The 18,126-nt window shown below is 33.8% G+C and overlaps 1 protein-coding gene across 2 annotated transcripts in view; it reads left to right on the top strand.

Moving 5' to 3' along the window:
- CDH8 (cadherin 8) overlaps positions 1 to 18,126 on the top strand; it is a 147,315-nt gene that overhangs the window by 75,577 nt on the left and 53,612 nt on the right. For both annotated transcript variants that reach the window (XM_040571362.1, XM_040571363.1), the window contains 3 exons: positions 5,205 to 5,372; positions 9,335 to 9,522; positions 12,264 to 12,517. In XM_040571362.1, the coding sequence (XP_040427296.1) occupies positions 5,205 to 5,372; positions 9,335 to 9,522; positions 12,264 to 12,517 (610 nt within the window). The remainder of the gene's footprint in view (positions 1 to 5,204; positions 5,373 to 9,334; positions 9,523 to 12,263; positions 12,518 to 18,126) is intronic.

Genomic DNA, 18,126 nt, shown 5'->3' with positions numbered 1-18,126 from the left:
TTCAGCTCGGTCTGTACAGTCCCTGATGTGCTTAGGTGCAATGCTGAAAATAGAGTATATTTTCAAACTAGTATGAACCTTTTTTTTGCCATTGTGTACTAAGTATACTGTACAACCTTAGGAGTTGTGGTGAGGTGTTTGTACAGAGAATCATTGGTGATTCTGAGTTGTCTTGGTGACAGCCCATTAGGAGAGAGTGTTGTACTGACAAACCGCTAGTGCAGCAGACCCGAGGGTCAGTTCTTGCTTTTTGCTTAGAAGTATAAAGTGCAACCATTATGGATAAAGTATGTAGGATTGGGTCCTGCAGCAGTGGCAAAAGCTGCATTTTCTGATTAATAAAGAAAGTATAAAATCATTGCGGAGAGGTTTGAAAGCAGTTATGACAATCTGTAGTTGGTAAAGATGATTCATTTAAGATCAAGACAGACTGGCATTTGAAAAAAAAGTAATTTCTGTTTCTAGAGTTTATCTAGTAATAGTAGTATTAAGAAAAAAGCTGATACCACATTTATTTCTTGCATTTCAGAGCAATACCTCCATCATTTTAGAAAGCTAGTGAGATAGAGCAAAAACTTTTCTCATGCTGAGTAGAAGAACTGGGGATGCATATCTAAATAATGTTGTGCTTCCGGAGACTGAATTAGAAAAGAGGACTTTGAGCTACACAGCTAGATTTGGAAATATCTGAAAAAGAGTCCAAAGCTACTTTTTCTGAAGTGTTTAGTAGAATTATAAGTATTGTAGGATCATGACAAATAAAATCATAAGGAAACAGGTTCATAAATGCAGTGCAAAATGTTTGTTTACTGCATTCATTCTCAGCTGGTGAGAGGGTGACCCTTTCACATTCCAGTGAAAACTTGTTCCCAGAGAAAAAGGAATGGCTGGTAAGTCTCTAGTATAAGATGAAAGCATTTTTTTCCTTACTGTAAAACCCAGATACAAGTTCATCTGAATTGAAATGGTAGTATTATAATAGGTGTTATCTGATCATGATATTCTTCAAGAAAAATATATCTAGTGAAAGACAGGTAATGTTCATTTATGCACAAAGGCAAGCTTGCAAGGTCTACTTCAAAATGAAAGCAAGAACTGAAAAACCATGTAAATGGAAGTAATATGGGCTGAAAAAGTAGATATAATAGATTGTAGGTTACACAAGAAACTATAGAGATTTAACAGAACAACATTTGACCTTCATCTTTTTGTTTAACAGAGAGGCAGGTAGTGCCGTCTTCCCCATACAATTTAAAAAAATAAACATGGTAATAAAATATGCACACTGTTAGCTTCTCTCTTAAAAATAAAAAATGGCATAGAATCACTCCACATGTAATTATATAACGCAGCATTCATTTCCTTACCCAGAGATTATTTTTACTGTGGCTAATGGCTTTGATTTGAAATACGTCTACATCTGAATGTAGTTCAGATACTCTTGTAATTGTTAATTTTTCTATAAAGTTAGCCAACTTAGATAGAGACTACAGCTCTACAGCTATTTTTCTTGTCTTGCTAGAATAAAAGTCCTAGAGGCATTAAAACTTAGTAAGGAATGGGAATAATTTTTATTAAAAAGATTATGATTTATATGAAGGGTAAATTGAATTTAAAAATAGTGGAACAGTATGCCTGTATGACATTCTCAAAGGACTAGAATTTCTTTAATTTTCAAGAAAGTTAGTAGTGATCTATTCATTTTTAAGGAATTATGGTGCGGGTTTTCCAGAGGTCTCCAAGTGAACATTTTTTATGGGCTGCTAAAACATCAATGAAGTCACTGTGCTTCATGGGAGTACAAAGAATACATCTCACAACTCTCTGAAGAAATTACAAGATTGATTTTGCAGTAGTTTGGGTCCTAAATGGCTGTTATATTTAATAAAAATCTCCACCAAGATTTTAGTGTGGAAGGAAGATCAAAGCAATTACTTAGCTCTTCCAAAATGAAGAAGGGAAAGTTCCAAAGCATGCTAGTTGAAATAGCAGGAAGTCTTCATCAAAACATGTGAGATGAATGAGATTCTTAAGAAAAGCTTTTCAGGTTCAGATTCCAATTTTGCATAGTGCTTGCTTGGGTTTGGTCCATGTTCTCAATTATTACGTGTACTGTTACAGTGTTACCATAAAGAGATCCTTAAAAAAAGGGAAGTGAAAAATGGAAAACAGATCCTTATTTTTTATTGCTTCTCTTCTTCCTCTTCATCAGCTATAGCCTTTGTAACATTGCTTCTTTTCCCCTGATCTTTTTCAGTTTGAGATAGTGTATATTCTTCCAAATAGGTTTTTGAAAGTAGTCCACGGGGGTGCATTTTAACCGATTCAAGTTGTGAGGCAGATTGTGTGAATTGCTCACTGTGTGCATTTAGGACCACTGTAAAAGTAAATCCCATTCTGCAGCTGTTTTATTTGCTATTGAGCAGTGTGACACCAATAGCTGTTTAGGAAAAGCAACTCAGCCAAAAAAGAATAAATAAATAAATAAAAGGAACTTCCTTGGGGATGTTCTCATACTTTGAAGAAATAGGTTACTTCCTGATTTCTTTACATTGCAGCCCACTTCCTTAGGTTTCCAGCTTTAGTCAGAGGATTTGTAGCCAAATTATGATGCAGGTTTCTTTCCAGTGCTTGAACTACATGTCCATCAGAAGTTTTCACAGGCCTAAGGTTTGGAAAGTATTTTAGAATACACAGAGAAGTTTTAGGCAATATGGAGAGGGACCTCAAGCAGTATGCAGTAAGCAACCCTACCTTCAAAAAGGATGAGATCTACCCCTTCCCATTCTCAACAGATATTTGAATAATAGGTTCCCACAGACTTTTAGTGATGGAAATATTATAAATTCTAGAAGCAGCCTTCTCTAACTGTACTTAACCTTCTCTGGTAGAAAGCATTCACCTAATGTTTAACTGAAATCTCTTGTGCTGCAACTTTAACCCATTTTGTCATTTACATCGTAGGTCCATCATTTCTTCTCTTACTCTCGTTGGGAAAGGAGAGTAGCTCCCAGTACGTTTTGGATATTTGGCTGCAGACTCTTTGCTCATAGTTCCCTAACCTACTCGAACCAGATTTTTTCTCAGACTTTCTGCTATTTTACTCATTGCTTTGGACATTCCTCATCAGTTTGAATACAGAAAAGGAATACCCCAAATCAAACACACTGTTCCAGCAGTGTGTGGGGACTGAAGGGATAACCACCATTCTTGCATACAATATACTAGCTAAAATACCATCAGAAAATGCTTGAACATTTTTAACAGCAAAATGCTGTTGACTCATATTCAACTCTTTTGACTCCACATTTTTTTATCTCATGAGTCACCTGCTCTATTGTAATTGTGAAGTTAACTGTTTCACCCACACAAAATACTTTTTATTTGCCAAACGGAGTTGCATCCTGCTTTTTTAGGCTATCCAATCTGTCAAAATTGTTTTGAACTGTAATCCTGTTCTTCTAGTATTTGCAGTTACTCCCAACTTTGTGTCACCTGAAAGGCTTGATAAGTTTTTCCTGTCTTCCATCATTCCGAAAATACTGAATGATGCTAGACGTAGAACAAACCCTATGAACAACTTCATCCATCCATTCACTTTGACAGTAAGCCACTGATAACTTTTCTGAATACAATTTTCCAACAAGCGTCTACCCGCCTTACATTAGTCTTTGGTAATTCTCATCTCTTGCTTTTAAACTACACTCTTGTTTGGCGCATATCATTTTCATCCATCATAACATGCTGAAACTGAGTTTGTTTTTATTCTCAATTTGTTTCTGGCTTGAATTGAAGTAGAACGGATTGAATTAATGTGCTGTATGCCTATTGCTATTTGGTGAGCTTATTATTTTTTTTTTTTTTAGAATTTGGTGATCTGAAATTTTCTAAAAATAGATTGAAAATTTCAGTATTTCTTGTGAGCACAACTGGAGAACTGGTGAATAAAGAAATAAATAAAACAATTGGTTATCTTTGAAATCCTCTGTGCATAACTCTCTTTGTTTGTCTTTTGTCTTGATCACATTAATTTTTTAGGAAAGGATGGAGCCTTTTTGTGTTTGTTAGTTTCTCATAAGAGTTTCTCATAAGAGATACCGAAGCTATTTTTTTTTAGCTGATTTCAGTCCTCTAGATAGTGAACACAGAAATACAGGTGGTAACAACCCATATAATTCTGAAATATTCAATATTTAAAAACATTCAGCTCCAGTTATAGTAATTAAAAGAGTACATTTCATTTTTACATTTTCATTTTGTTTGAAATTGAAACTTGAATTTATCTTTGCCTCTTAGCCTCTAGTAAATGGTTTATGGTTGAGACAGTAGATAGAATATTGAAATAACAGATTGTGTTAGTGTCATCACCCAGAGATACCCCAAAATTTTATACCTTAAAGGTCAGAAACCGTAATTCTTTTGTAGACACTTATTAAGATATTTTAGTTTTTCTCTTATCTTTCAAACTGTAGCCAAGGGATAGAGTGTTTCATGCATTAATAGCCAAATTAAAATACACGCCTCAGAAAAATAGCACTTTATTGAATTAGTTAACTTTTCTTAGAGTAAAATGCAGAATACTAAATGTGGCTTTTTTTTTTTTTTTTTTACAAGTCTAGGCCTGATTTAACTGTGTAAATTACTTTTTTTTTTTAATTAATTAAAAATAAAATAACAGTGGAAACTGTTTGCCTAAAAATAATAATGGAGAAAAAGTTATGGTAGGCTTAATACAAAAGCTGTTGAAATAATATTTCAGTGACACCTTGATCAGGTCTATGAATGAAAAAATTTAATACTCTACATTAACACCCTTTTTATAAGTCACCTTATTTATAACAATGGAGTTATTTGCAGAATGCATCATTACAATTCCTAATTTTTTATTTCTATGGGAAAACATTTGATTTCTGTGGGAGGTAAGAAAGAAACCAAATTCTTTATCAAGAAAAAAGAAATAAGTATCACAGGTAGGAATCATTCTTATTTTTGACTGTGATTTGCTTGCACTTTTGTTTAAATCAAGGTAGGTGACCAATAATATACTGTTTTGAAAATCTTAGTCTATTCTTTTCCTTGGTACTAAGAGGCTGGATCTTTAGCGTTCAGTTTTTATAACAATATTAACCTATATTCATAAAAATACCTGCAAAAATGAATTTGGGTCTGTATCTGACAATCTTCTCCCCCTGCCCTTATTCTAGCTATAATTAAAACAGCTCTTCCCAACATGGACAGAGAAGCCAAAGAAGAATACTTTGTTGTCATCCAAGCAAAGGACATGGGAGGACATATGGGTGGACTCTCTGGAACTACAACAGTGACAATTACACTCACTGATGTTAATGACAATCCTCCCAAGTTTGCACAGAGTAAGTGTCATGTGTTTTCATTCTCCTGTATAAGAAAGTAATATACCTCTTTTTTTTTCTTTTTTTTTTTTTTTAATCCAGATTTTTTTTATCATCATATTGCCTGGGTTTGTAATGCAATTTAAAAATCTGTAGCTGCTACTGGAGAAAGATTAATAGTCCTCTGCCTGATTAAGAGCTTTAAGGAAGGAGGGAATTATGCCCATAGCAGTGTACAAAGCCCTCTGTCTTCCTTGTTATCTCTTGTACATCCACACAAAAGGGCTTGGGGATTTTTTTTCATTTTTTTATTTGGCTGTTTTTTGCTTTCAGTGCAGTTGTTTCTAAGTGCTAGTTTCAGTTGCTTTTGTATGTGTTCCATCTCTTGCAGACAGAGGACACCACCGCTAAAAGACATATGCAATTGATAAAAGAAATAAAGGTTTGACTAATTAGGTAAAAGTGAAGAAAACAAAGAAAAATAAGTTTATATCTAGATAATTGTTGATCTTTAATTCCAAATCCATATTTACTACTCTAGTTCCAATGGATATCTTGCTGGGCTAGGTTAAAATGATTTGGCATCCTGCTGAGATTCTCTACAAGCTTTGTAGTCTATTTCAAAGATGAAGACAAAAAGAAAAAAGAAATGGGACGAGCATAATGACTGGATCGATTTTGTTTGGAACAGGTGCAATCTAATACCCTATTAGAAACTTACTTTTTTATCCAGCTTGTTCTGAAAACACTTGTTGTATGGTATTAAGAGCCTATATTAGGTTTGGAGAGAGTTTGCATCTTGACTGTGTCATTTTTACTTTTTTAGTAGCATGTGTTTCTAACAAGGTACCTATGCACCGAATGTAAAATTATTTCTTTTACACATGTGCATCACTTAAAATCCACTTTTGCCCTGTTCTGAAGACACAAAGAGAGAAATAGGTGTCTTAGTACTCAGCATGTGATAAATACTTCCCCATAGTCTAGAAAAAGCACATACAAACACATACAGATATATATATATATACAAAGAATTATAAAATAAATAAGCAGAGGTAAAAGCTTATTCAGAAAAAAAAAATATTTTATTACCTCAGCATAGTGTTTTTAACAGATAACCACTCTATGCACAATAAAAGATTTTCTTATTATAAAATATGAAATGCATGCATTTTTGACTTTGAGAACACGTGGCTTGCGCTTGTACAGTAGTATTTTCCAACACAGGATGACAAGTCCCTTAATAATGTAAATATCTATGGATGAGACTCTGAACCATATCACCAGAACACAGAGGGACATTTCTTGCCTGCAGTGTACAGTAGCTCTAACTTTGTGACTACGCACCTACTTCTGCCAGCTTACCTGGCTTTTGTATTTGTATCAGTATTTTCTATGTCATAAAGTCTTTGCCAGCCAGTATGAAAAAAGCTGATCAGAAAATCAGCAACACAACTGGTACTAATTGGTACATTTGCTGGAGGTCTCAGCAGGAAGCACAGGAGTGAATGCATATGGAGATGAAACTGTGCTTTCCCCGTGCAGCTTACTCATATCTGTTCTCCTGTAGTTTGGTTATAGTGACATGTTGACTGGGTAGGCTGAGGAAGACTGCATCACAAATCCCTGAAATATATTTTTAATGTGGAAAATGCAGATTAGTTTTCCTTCAACAAAGAGTGGGTTGCTGTCTTTGAAGCTGTTACAGCTAGTGGATTCCAGCACAGAATTCAAACTACCATCTAGGAATAACCACCCTGTTAGAACTCTGACAATTATGCAATTTCGTTAGGAAAAAAATGCATGTGCTATAGCTTTATGTTATGTATATATTGCATTTAATGAGGATGTGCCATAGTAAATATTTAAACTGGATTCTATTACAAATTCTGCCTTTTAAAACTGAGTATTCCAAGCATGCTGCCTAACATTGCAGATTAGTCATGACTCTAACCTTATACAAGAGCTGATCAAATCTGTAGCATTTTTTACACTGTTAAAGCACAGTTGGCATTTGCCTGGAAAGGAAAATAAGAAAGGATCAAACTTACAATAGAGCCTAACTGGAATGAAATAGAAATTCATAAGGTGTAATACATGCTGCTTTCACAATAAATTGTAATGAACTCAGAAAGCAGTGTGTTTTATTGGTTTATTGTTTCCAGGCAGGACAGAAATGTATATTTATGGTTAGATTTCAAAAAGTGTTAGCCTCCTGGGTTTTGGAAATGAAAAAGATGAACTTTCACTACTTCTGTGATCTCTTTAAAATCATTTTAGAGTCATTTTATAAGTCATTGAAGTTTTTAACCTGGCAGTTTACCATAGATTATACTGAGAAGAACCGTGCATTGCTGTAAAAACCAAAGGGTTTCAAAGAAGCATAATGTGGATTTTTGGTCAGTTCTGAACTATAACATCTTGACAGGACAATTCATAATACTTGAGAGCAATTTATGTAAAAGAGTCACTTGCATCATAATATTAACATTTTTACAATATTTTCTAAACTACATTAATAAATCTGAGAAAAAATATCAACCAGAAAATGCAATCAACTGTGTCTGGAGAGTCAAGCCACAAAGTGTGGACAGCAGTATAAATTACGAATATGTAATTTAGTCTGTGCAGGCACTTTCCGTAGGATTGCTTTACCCGCTTGTTGTTTGTGAGATATTGGGAATATTCCTGAGGAATGTTGATGGCCCCAAATTGTCTCTAATAATTTAGCCTAGAAGCTTAAAGAGAAAAAAAATCACTATAGGGATTTGTGAATTCCTCTTGTTTTCCTTCATACTTTCAACTGTAGCTGTTGTAATTGGCCTACAGATAGTTTCAGCAAAAACACCAGAATATTTTGGCTTTAGAAAACTGCTAGCTGCACATTACACTAAAAACTACAAGTTGTCTTAAAACAACTGTGAAGAAAGAAAAGAACAAGTCCAGCACCCTTTGTCATATAATATTTATATTGTTTTTACCAGTTTCATCACCTAACCTTGAGTTCCTTTTTGACTGTTTTAACTACTAAGTATCATCACAGTTGCTTAGGTCACATACTAACCATAGCATCAAACAGGGTAAATTACCAAGAGCTAAAAAAGATAGGCATTCCATAAAGAATTGTTGATGTAAAACATGCACGTGTCTTCTGTTTTCAAAGTGATGCTAAGAACTGTGAGGTGTAATAATAAAATGGGTATTTTGTTCTTTTTTTTAGTAAACTGCTTACCTAAAATATTAGAATTCCAAAATAGATTTTTGAAACATTTTAGGTCACATGGTTTGAAGCAAGTATTACAAAAATTAAAAATGCTGAGGATTTGAATAGTACTTTGTAGCAGGATTTAATCTAAACCTATAAACAAATAGGAAACACAGTAATAAATACAGTGAAAAATTATCGCTTCCTTTACAACTTAAAGTTGGTGAGTTTCCTTGAATGTTTATTGAGGAGTTTCTTATTACAAAAGGGAGGTGGAAAGGGGTTAAAAAAACAAAAACAGGTCAAATAAAAAGATAAGAGACAAAAATGTAGTAAAGATCTAAAGTTGTAAATGGCACCTTTTCCATAGTAGGTGAGTTTTCTAGAGAGCAAAAGCTAAGGTTTGGAGGTTGAATTCCATCAAAAATATAGCTACAAGTCTGTAAATAAAAAGCTAAGTTCAGCAGTATCTGCAGTAGGCAACATATGACATATTTGCAGTGTTGAAAGTAGCTTAATATTTACGTTCAGCAACAGTGGGAACCTATGCAAGCAGGAGGCAGGATACTACTACAGTGAAAGGAACATTCATGTACAGTAAACTGAACATTAATATGTAAAGAACATGTTTTGCTGCTTTCAGTAAATAACCCATGTAAATGTGATTTGTATCAGTTGCACATCTCAAGTTTGCTTTTAGGTACTATAAACAAATGAAGAGCACACAACAGATACCGGAATCAAGTGTAATGTTTGGTCTTTTCCTCTTATTCTTAAGGTCTTTATCACTTCTCAGTAATGGAGGATGTTGCTCTTGGTGAACCTATAGGAAGAGTGAAAGCAAATGACCTGGATATTGGAGAAAATGCTGAGTCATCCTATGATATTATTGAAGGAGATGGAATGGATATTTTTGAAATCACTACAGATGCCCAAACTCAGGATGGCATTATTAGAGTGAGAAAGGTAAACTATATCTCTTAAAAAAATGTTTATTGCACATACAAATACCCAACCAGATTGTACTTTGTGAGAACATGCTGGATTTTCAAGGATTCTTTTATCTGCAGATGAGGTGTTAAGCCAGTGAATTGATAAGTGTAGGGGTGTATAAGCCATGTCCCTCAGAAGCGCCATTTAGGTGACAACTGTGGAGACTTCCACGGCAGTATTTTCTGTTCTGGGCATGCATTAATCTTGTCTGGGCTTCCTGAGTCCAGCCACTGCTTCACGTGCTCAAATGATACAGATTTTGCTTCCTTGGCTCCAAAAGGGAAGAGTAGATCAGAATTTCCTTTGTTGGTGATGTAAACTTTCAAAAAATCTCATCTGAGTACTCATCAAATACTTTTCTCTGTTATTTCATTTGCTGTATAGCTGGGCAAATACTATTCAGAGAAAAGGTATCAGCTTATTATTTAAATTACCTGATGTGTAAGAGGCTAAATCTTCCAACTTTTCTCTTGTTGAACTCTCTTTGCTCAATGAATAATGATTTCAGTGAAATTTATCAAGGACATCAGTACTGTTTAACATGAGAAATGCCAAATTTGGGCTGTAGAGAAGGCTACAACTGTTACCTTTTCTATGCTTACACAATCTTGATGTATGCAAGATGAGGTATTTATGTATACACAACAGAAGGAACACCCAATTATATACAGAAATGTGGAGAAAGCATATCTAGAACACGGTTTAGCTATTCAAGTCAATGAAACAGTAATTGCAGGCTTCATTTTCGTTATTTTGGGGGAAGGAAAACAGAACAGATTCCCCTGCTGTGTTCCAAAGAAGGATATGAATATAACTCATAACACTGGCATGGAGGGTTTTAAATATGTAGCACAGAGCACTCTAAATGATTCTGTGTTTAAAAAAAAAAAAAAAAAGCATGACTTGCACTGAAAAAAAGTACCTGAGTACAGGTAATTAATATTCAACTTGTATCTGTAATTAAAGAGGCCAGACAGAATGGCTGTTGGAAGTTTTTATTTTCTGTTTCTCAGTGAGGAGGACAGCACTCTAGAAGTACTATAAAATTGTGTATATTTATCTAAAATTAGATCTGTTATCCTAAAGAGAAAATTATGATATACATCTCTGATCTTCCTTATTGTTATTTATTGTATGCTGTGGCCTCCTTTGTACACTAAGGCAATTAGCCTTTTGCCCCAGTTCCCTTGGCTTTATTTCATAACTAAGACTCTAACATAATGTTTTTTCATGTATTCATTTTGACAGCAATAATCATTTTGTTTCTACTACAGTAGATGATGTATGTAGGGTACTGTTCACCAGTAGATTTTCTCCAGCATAAATGCATGAGTTTTAGACAATGCAGAGTAAATTTTCAATATGATAGTCTGATTAAGAATGACTATATGTATTGGGGTGCTGTCATTTCTATAAAGCATATGAAAAGCAGTTGAAAAAATGATGTAGTAGCTATGATTAGCAAATTGTGAATATGCTGATTTATAAATCACCATTCGTAATTACAAAAGCTTGCAAATTTAAGAGCTGCTAAAGAAGCAAGGTTTTCTCATGTTTACTGGAATTTGTGAGAAAGAGCAAATTCCACTAGAGCTTGATTCATACCTGAAGAAAAAATCAACAAAATTCAAAAGTATACATACTGAAGGTTTTGACAGGCTTTCTGAAAGAGTTTCATAATTCTTATTTGTGTTCTTGCTAGTATTTGCATTACAGATTCAGACAGATTCTGTGTCCTTTGCTTTCTATCCCTGGGACATTGTAATGCAAATCTTAATATCTTTCCAGTGCTTGGCAATTTGCATCTTTGAAGCTTGAATCATTGTGAGACACAAGAGAATTATATAGTGAATATACTGATGTGCTTTATGACACAAAGTTGAATCTCCTATAATGAAAAATTCTGATATTCAGAAGTGTCGCAGATTTGGTTTTTATTTGGTATTTCATTTCTTTAAATCCACTGTGTTTTCATCTTCTATGTTTTAATATGAAGCTGTAAAATAGTAAAAACAATGGTGACATGGAAGGTATATTGGTAGAATAAAGTAATCGGTTTCGTGTTTCTCTCTCTGAAGAAAGAATAAGGTACAGATATAGGAATTGCTACAATTGTCAGAAATTCCTGAGAGATGTCTACCTCATTTAGCCCTATAAACAGAAATGCAGAGTTATCTGAAGTGCAATAATATTGAAGTACTTTCTTATATGATTAGCTCTAATTTTTTCCACCTAATGCCTCTCCTGTCCAACAAATAATAATTGCTAGTTCTTTGAATTTCTCACATAGTTCTGGAAATAATAAAATATTTATTCCTTGTGGAGATAATAATTTTTTATATTTTTTTTTCTTATCTACAGCTAAAAAAGCACTGATTAAATATATTATTAGTATGCAAGTCATGTCATCACAGACAAATTTGCAGTATTTATCTGATATGTAATTGTAGTGGTATAAATCATGAGAGAATATTGTGGTAAATTTTTTCTGAAAAACAAGAAAACAAAGAGTATTGTTTTCTCTTGGTTAATAAGCAGATATCAATATATGCCAAGAAAATTTGGAGGTTGAATTTTTGGGAGTGGGAAGTGGATGCATTAAAACTCACTGAATGTGATTAAATACACATGACTTTCATCCATCAGCATTATATTAATTTGCTCTTTCTCTGTGGCCATTGGTAAGAGACATTTATCTTTGTCTTTCTGAACAGCCACTGGACTTTGAGACCAAAAAATCCTATACTCTGAAGGTAGAAGCAGCCAACATTCATATTGATCCTCGCTTCATCAGTGGAGGACCGTTCAAGGACACAGCAACAGTAAAAATTGTAGTAGAGGATGCTGATGAGCCACCAGTCTTTTCATCACCTACTTACCTACTGGAAGTGCATGAAAATGCTGCTATTAACTCTGTGATTGGTCAGGTGACTGCCCATGACCCCGATGTGTCTTCCAGTCCTATAAGGTAGTGCTGCTCTCAAGTTCTCATAGGAAAACATTGCTGGTAGTATACTAAGTATGTTTTCCCATACATTGTATGTATGACACTGTTCTCTCTCTGTTTTATTTCTATAAAATACTGGTATAGGATTTCTGTGTTTTATGAAGTGTTATACTAATCAGTTCAGATAATTTCCAAAATCACAAAAATATTCCTTGCTACATGAATGATCTTATCAAGCAGTAAATGTGCAATGAAAATAAGAAATAAGGGGGTATGAGGTCCAGTGGGGTTGGCTCATCAGTGTATATGTCTGTATTTACTTTAAATAATCCACTAGTTTCTACACTAACAATATACTGAATTTGTTCCATGTTGTTGTAAGATTGTAAAACCATATTTAGTATTCCTTTGGCTAAACCTATTCCTGGTTTAATCATAGGAAGTCAGAAATGATTATGCCCATATGACTTTTGCATTTTCAATTTGCAATATTTTCCCTTTTTGATCTAACTTGAACAAAATCTGTTATTTCAGTTTCATCAGATCAGTATATTTTCTATCTCATTTCATGAGCACATGTTTTTCCCTCCCCTTTAGTTAAACAGTGATGTGACTGTTTCCAAACCAAATTTTACTATGTATAGTATTGCTTGCTAAAAACATTCTGAAATGAAACAACGAAATGTCAAATTAATAGTAAAAGTATATTTGGAGAGTTTATTTAATAGTCATCACTGTACATTGCTGCCGTACAGAGTATAAACTACATAAGCAGTTGTCAGTGTTGTGAAGATGATGCTAATTGTCATCTATCCCTTTTGTACATTTTCTAATCATCATTATCCTTGTTGCAGAGTCAAACTTTAAACCTTTATTTAGGGGGCCTACGTGCTGTATATCATATTTAAGTATTTTCAGAATTAGACATTCAGAATATATTAGAACTTGTGCATGCAGATGGAGTATCTCGCCTGGAAGTCATCCTTTCAAACCTAGCAAAATCTAGCATCAGCTATCAAATATTGCTACATAACATTAAGTAATTGAATGATATACTTGCTACTGCAGCACACAGCCCAGTAACACATGCCTACTCTGTTTTCATACCAGAGAAGCTCTCAGGATGATCAAAGATGGTCATCTGGTCAGAGAAATGGAAAATTAATAAGAGTAGTTACCCAGGTTAAAATAGTGTTGAGTAAATAGGAAAAAGTATAACACAAAATGTACACAGTTTGATCTATCACAATTTAAGCAGCGGCTCCATCCCCAATTTTATTACTGCTGTCACTGACGTGTGAAGAAGGGCTTGCAATGCCACTACGAAACTGGGTCTTTTGAAAGGTGTGTGAAACCAGACGTGGTGGCAGCAAGTTGGCTTTCTTCCATTTACTTCAGCTCGATACTCATCATTTTTTCAATCAAGCCTTAGTTCCTTGCCTCTTCCGCGTTCTGTTCTGCATTTGGCTTTGTCCTGTGCCCCTCTGCTCCTTGAACGTGTCCTCTTTGTTCCTTATCTCCATCTGGCTTCAACTCTGCTTCAGTTTTACCTTGGCTGTTTTGCCCCTCTTGCTCTGTTTCCTTGGTCTTCTCTAATCCTGCCTCAAACTCCGAGTAGTTTAGCCCAGCTACAGGCATTTTTATACCCTAAAATTGAGCCCTTTCATTCTCTTCAAGACCAAAAAATTGAGATGTGTAAAATCTTTACCACATCTCCATTTTTTCATCATTTTAAGGATCAAGGTATTTTCAAACTTTTGAAAGCAAAAATATTTCATGTGTGTAAACAGAATTAGAACATTATTATTTCATCAAGTCATATAGAAACAATTGATATGCATGAAAGAGAATGGGCCAAAATTAATTAAATTTAAACAAAAATGTCTTATTAATTAGTATGATTTATATCTTATTTTAAAATATATATAGTCATTTAAAATTTTATCTTGTAATTTTTCCATGGCATTGGCATGATAGATAATTAAGGAATACACAATTATTTATGCAGCTTCCTTTTTTCTTCTTCTTCTTTGTTCATCTGATTAATCTGGATATATTTGGGATTGCTCTGGAAAGACCAAATCCATTTTTTGCATGAAAATTATTTCAAGGAAAAAAGAGAATTTTCAAGTTATTAATTTTACTATTACAGAAGCAAAAATATTCATCAGAGGTAAGCAGGGAGCAGAAATGTAGCTACTTTCTGGTTCTGAAAAAAAAAAAAGGAACATAGATTATGGAAAAAAAATGGAAACATTTGTTGGATTAGAATGTTTCATTTGATTGTGAGTTTCAATTGTTTATTCTGTTAGTATATCAGGAATATGATGTAATTTATCTGTATCCATCTATTTTCTATAATACACTTTCTAAAATATTAAAAACAAGTTAAAAGTTTTGAAAAACAGAATTAAAATGTTCTGTTCTAAAAACAAAGGAGTGTTTGAATACTGCCTTGCCATTTTTAATGTATTTTCTTTAAAATAGATTTTTTGGAACCAAAAAACAATTGTATTTCAAGGAAAGTATATTTTTCAGTATGTATCTGTTCTGTTAATATTTTGGGTGGACAGAGCTTTTGTGTATGTTGGTTATAAAAACCCTAGCAACACAAATCACCTTAGAGAATCACCTTATGTGCTACCTATATTGCATCTGCTTCACATTAGTTTTATACACACAGCCTCAGTAAACTCAGAGTATTGAAGTATAATAAATGAAGTAAAACATGGTTGTCTCTGAATATGGAATTAGTCTGATAATTGAGTCACGGGAAAAAAAACAGTAAAGAGTTTAGAAAAATTATAGGAAACAGACTGGAAAGAAACTCTTCTCCAATGTTTCTTTTTTACAAAAATGTTTAACCTCATTTCTATCCAGTACAACTGTAGTTTTTTTTGTTACGCTTGCTTAAAAGGGATGAAACACATCCTCTGATCTCTTTCTCACTTTACCTGAAGGGCATAAAGCCTATTGTAGGTGAGTGAGCAGGTTTATAGGTGGGTTTCCAGTCTGGTTCTCAATAAGCCCATCTTAAGGAAATACCCCAGTAAGGTTATTAAGAAATATCGTGTCAAATGAAGGGTTGTGATTCTGGTTAGTGGTCTGAAATCTCCTATCAGTCAAAGATCTTTAAAATTTAGGCATTTTTAGATGGATGGGACTAAAGGATGCATATGTTGCATGGTACCTTTTCATATTGATGCCATAATTGTGGAAGAGCATCTTTGAATGACTAAGTGATAATGTGGTGTTCAGTTGAGTTATGATTTCATTATCCTTTTTTTCCAGTGAATGTGAACCATCTTTTCATTTCAGTTCTTAGGTTAGTCCAAATATATCATGTCTTTCATAACCCGGTGCTATTTTCATAAGCAGCAGTATTTCTCTTTTCTCTTTCTTTGCTATTCTCCTGTTTGTATTCCTTAATATACAAACTTTTAAACCTGATTGTGAAAAAGATTTACAGATTTGGTTAATAATTGTAGACATGGTCAGCTCACATTTTACCACATCTAGACCACATACATCTCTCTTGGCAATGGAATTAACCAGTGGATTCAGCTGAGCTATTTGTTAAGCTTTACTGTAGTTTAGTAAGGGTGGTACATCCTGGCTTATTGTATAATAAGGCTTGAAAGATCATTATCTATTAGCATACAAATCTAGTGATTCCAGTAGTATTTATTTCATGTTTCTCTTGTTATTTTATAACCATGGTCTTTTTATCTGCAGTAAATTATCTTGGATAAAGCTTGATCCAAGTGCATAGCAAAAAGCATGAGTAATAATCTTTCTTCCTATACTGTCTCTGCCCTCCTATAAATCATTGCCTTTCAGTGTCTTTCTCTGTGGAGAGATAAGCTTCACTGTGGCAGGTTTTCCCCATTCATATTGGAAGAGATTTCATCTTTGGCAGTAGTGGATCATTTTCTTAATTCATAGCAGGCCTTAAAAATCTAGATACGATATTTTCTGCCTCCCTAATGGTGCAGCTGTTTATCAGTCACTAAGTAGCTTGTCCTGTCTGCCTGGCATTAATAAACAATGGTGATTTACCACTGATGGGGTATCAGTCTTGTGATTCAAATCTCAGCAGGTGCAGCAAAAAATGGTTTCAGCTCTTATTTAGATTGGTTCAAATAAAGAACAGACCTAATTAAGTCATAACAGCCGTATCAGTAGTGTGGGAGAAGGACTACGAATCAATTTAAATCTTCTGTTAAACCTCTATGAGATTGTTCCTATAATTGCCATAGCAGAACTATAAACTAACCAAAACCTCCCAATAACCTGCACTGGTTTTATGGCAATTTCAACATATATTTTTTCCCAAGATATTATTTTCTCATTTTTAGAGAAATGTACGTTTTATGTTTAGCTTATGGATCTGACAATGCATTCCCATTAAAAAGAGTTATAATACCATTATCATGAAAAGGAAACTGCAACCGTACTATTAGTATTCCCTGGTTTATGACTTGGCAAATTTAGTTTTTTATTTTGTACCAAATATTTATCGAATTAAAATCAGGAGAGGGTTTTACCTCTTTGTAGTCTTGTAAACCTGTGAAATTTACATTAAAAATGTTTCATTTTGAATGCTGTTTTTGCATTGTGAATAAATACTGTTGGGATGAAATGAAATGCAATATAATAAACTCACAGATATTTAAAAAAACATTTAACCTCAGAGGAAAAAATGCACCTTACCCCCAATGAAGTTTATGTCAAGCCCAGGTCAACTAAATAGCGTATAAGCATTTCATATTTTATTTTCTTTGTGGACTGTCAGAATTCGTAATTGGTACCAGAGCTCTGATACTAACTTCTGCATAAACTTCAAGAATTAAAAGATTAGTTTTACGTAATGAGATCTTTAAAAAGAGTTACTTTGATTGCTTTCTGTTTTTTTTTTTTTTTTTTTTCTTGACTGAAATTTTAAACCTGTAAGTTTAAACCTGTAAGTCTGTAAGATATTTTTTATCAACTTCACTAGTACCAGAAGTTTACTTCTGATACTTAAATGGGAACTAGGGAGACATTAAAGTAAGGTTAAGATACATTTTCAAGTATGATTGCCAAAAGTTAGGCACCTACAGCTTTATTCCTCCATATAAGTGACCTGATTTCAGAAATGCTGAGGGTAGTACAGTTCGCATTAAACCATTGAGAAGTGATATGTGGAGTTCACTAGAAAATCAGTTTACTTGAATGTCCAAATATAGATGTGCATGCCTAGCTTTAGGCACTTGAAAATACTTGAAATTTGATTTCATATTTTTATATTGTACCTTTTAATGAAACTACTAATTTTTAAGTGAGTAAAACTAGTTCTTCTGAGAGTTTAAAAACAGAAAAATGTCTAGCAAATCACATTTCCTTGTTTAACGGGGATTCATTCATAAGTCCATTATTTGTTAAGTTCCTTACCAGTGTGACTACGCTAGTCTTGATCTTTGGTAATAAACACAGTCTTTAAACATTTGCACTAACTTTGTTGTAACTTTGAACTAATTTTTGAAAATCAATTGTAACTTACTGAATGCATTGCACAAGTGCCCTGATTGCAACATTATCTTTTATTCTAAATGTGAACTCATTCTGACATTGAAATAAAAAAGGTGAAA

Source organism: Cygnus olor, chromosome 12 (genome assembly GCF_009769625.2).
Source record: "Cygnus olor isolate bCygOlo1 chromosome 12, bCygOlo1.pri.v2, whole genome shotgun sequence".
NCBI classification, from domain to species: domain Eukaryota; kingdom Metazoa; phylum Chordata; class Aves; order Anseriformes; family Anatidae; genus Cygnus; species Cygnus olor.
This window is presented reverse-complemented; position numbering and strand designations above follow the sequence as displayed.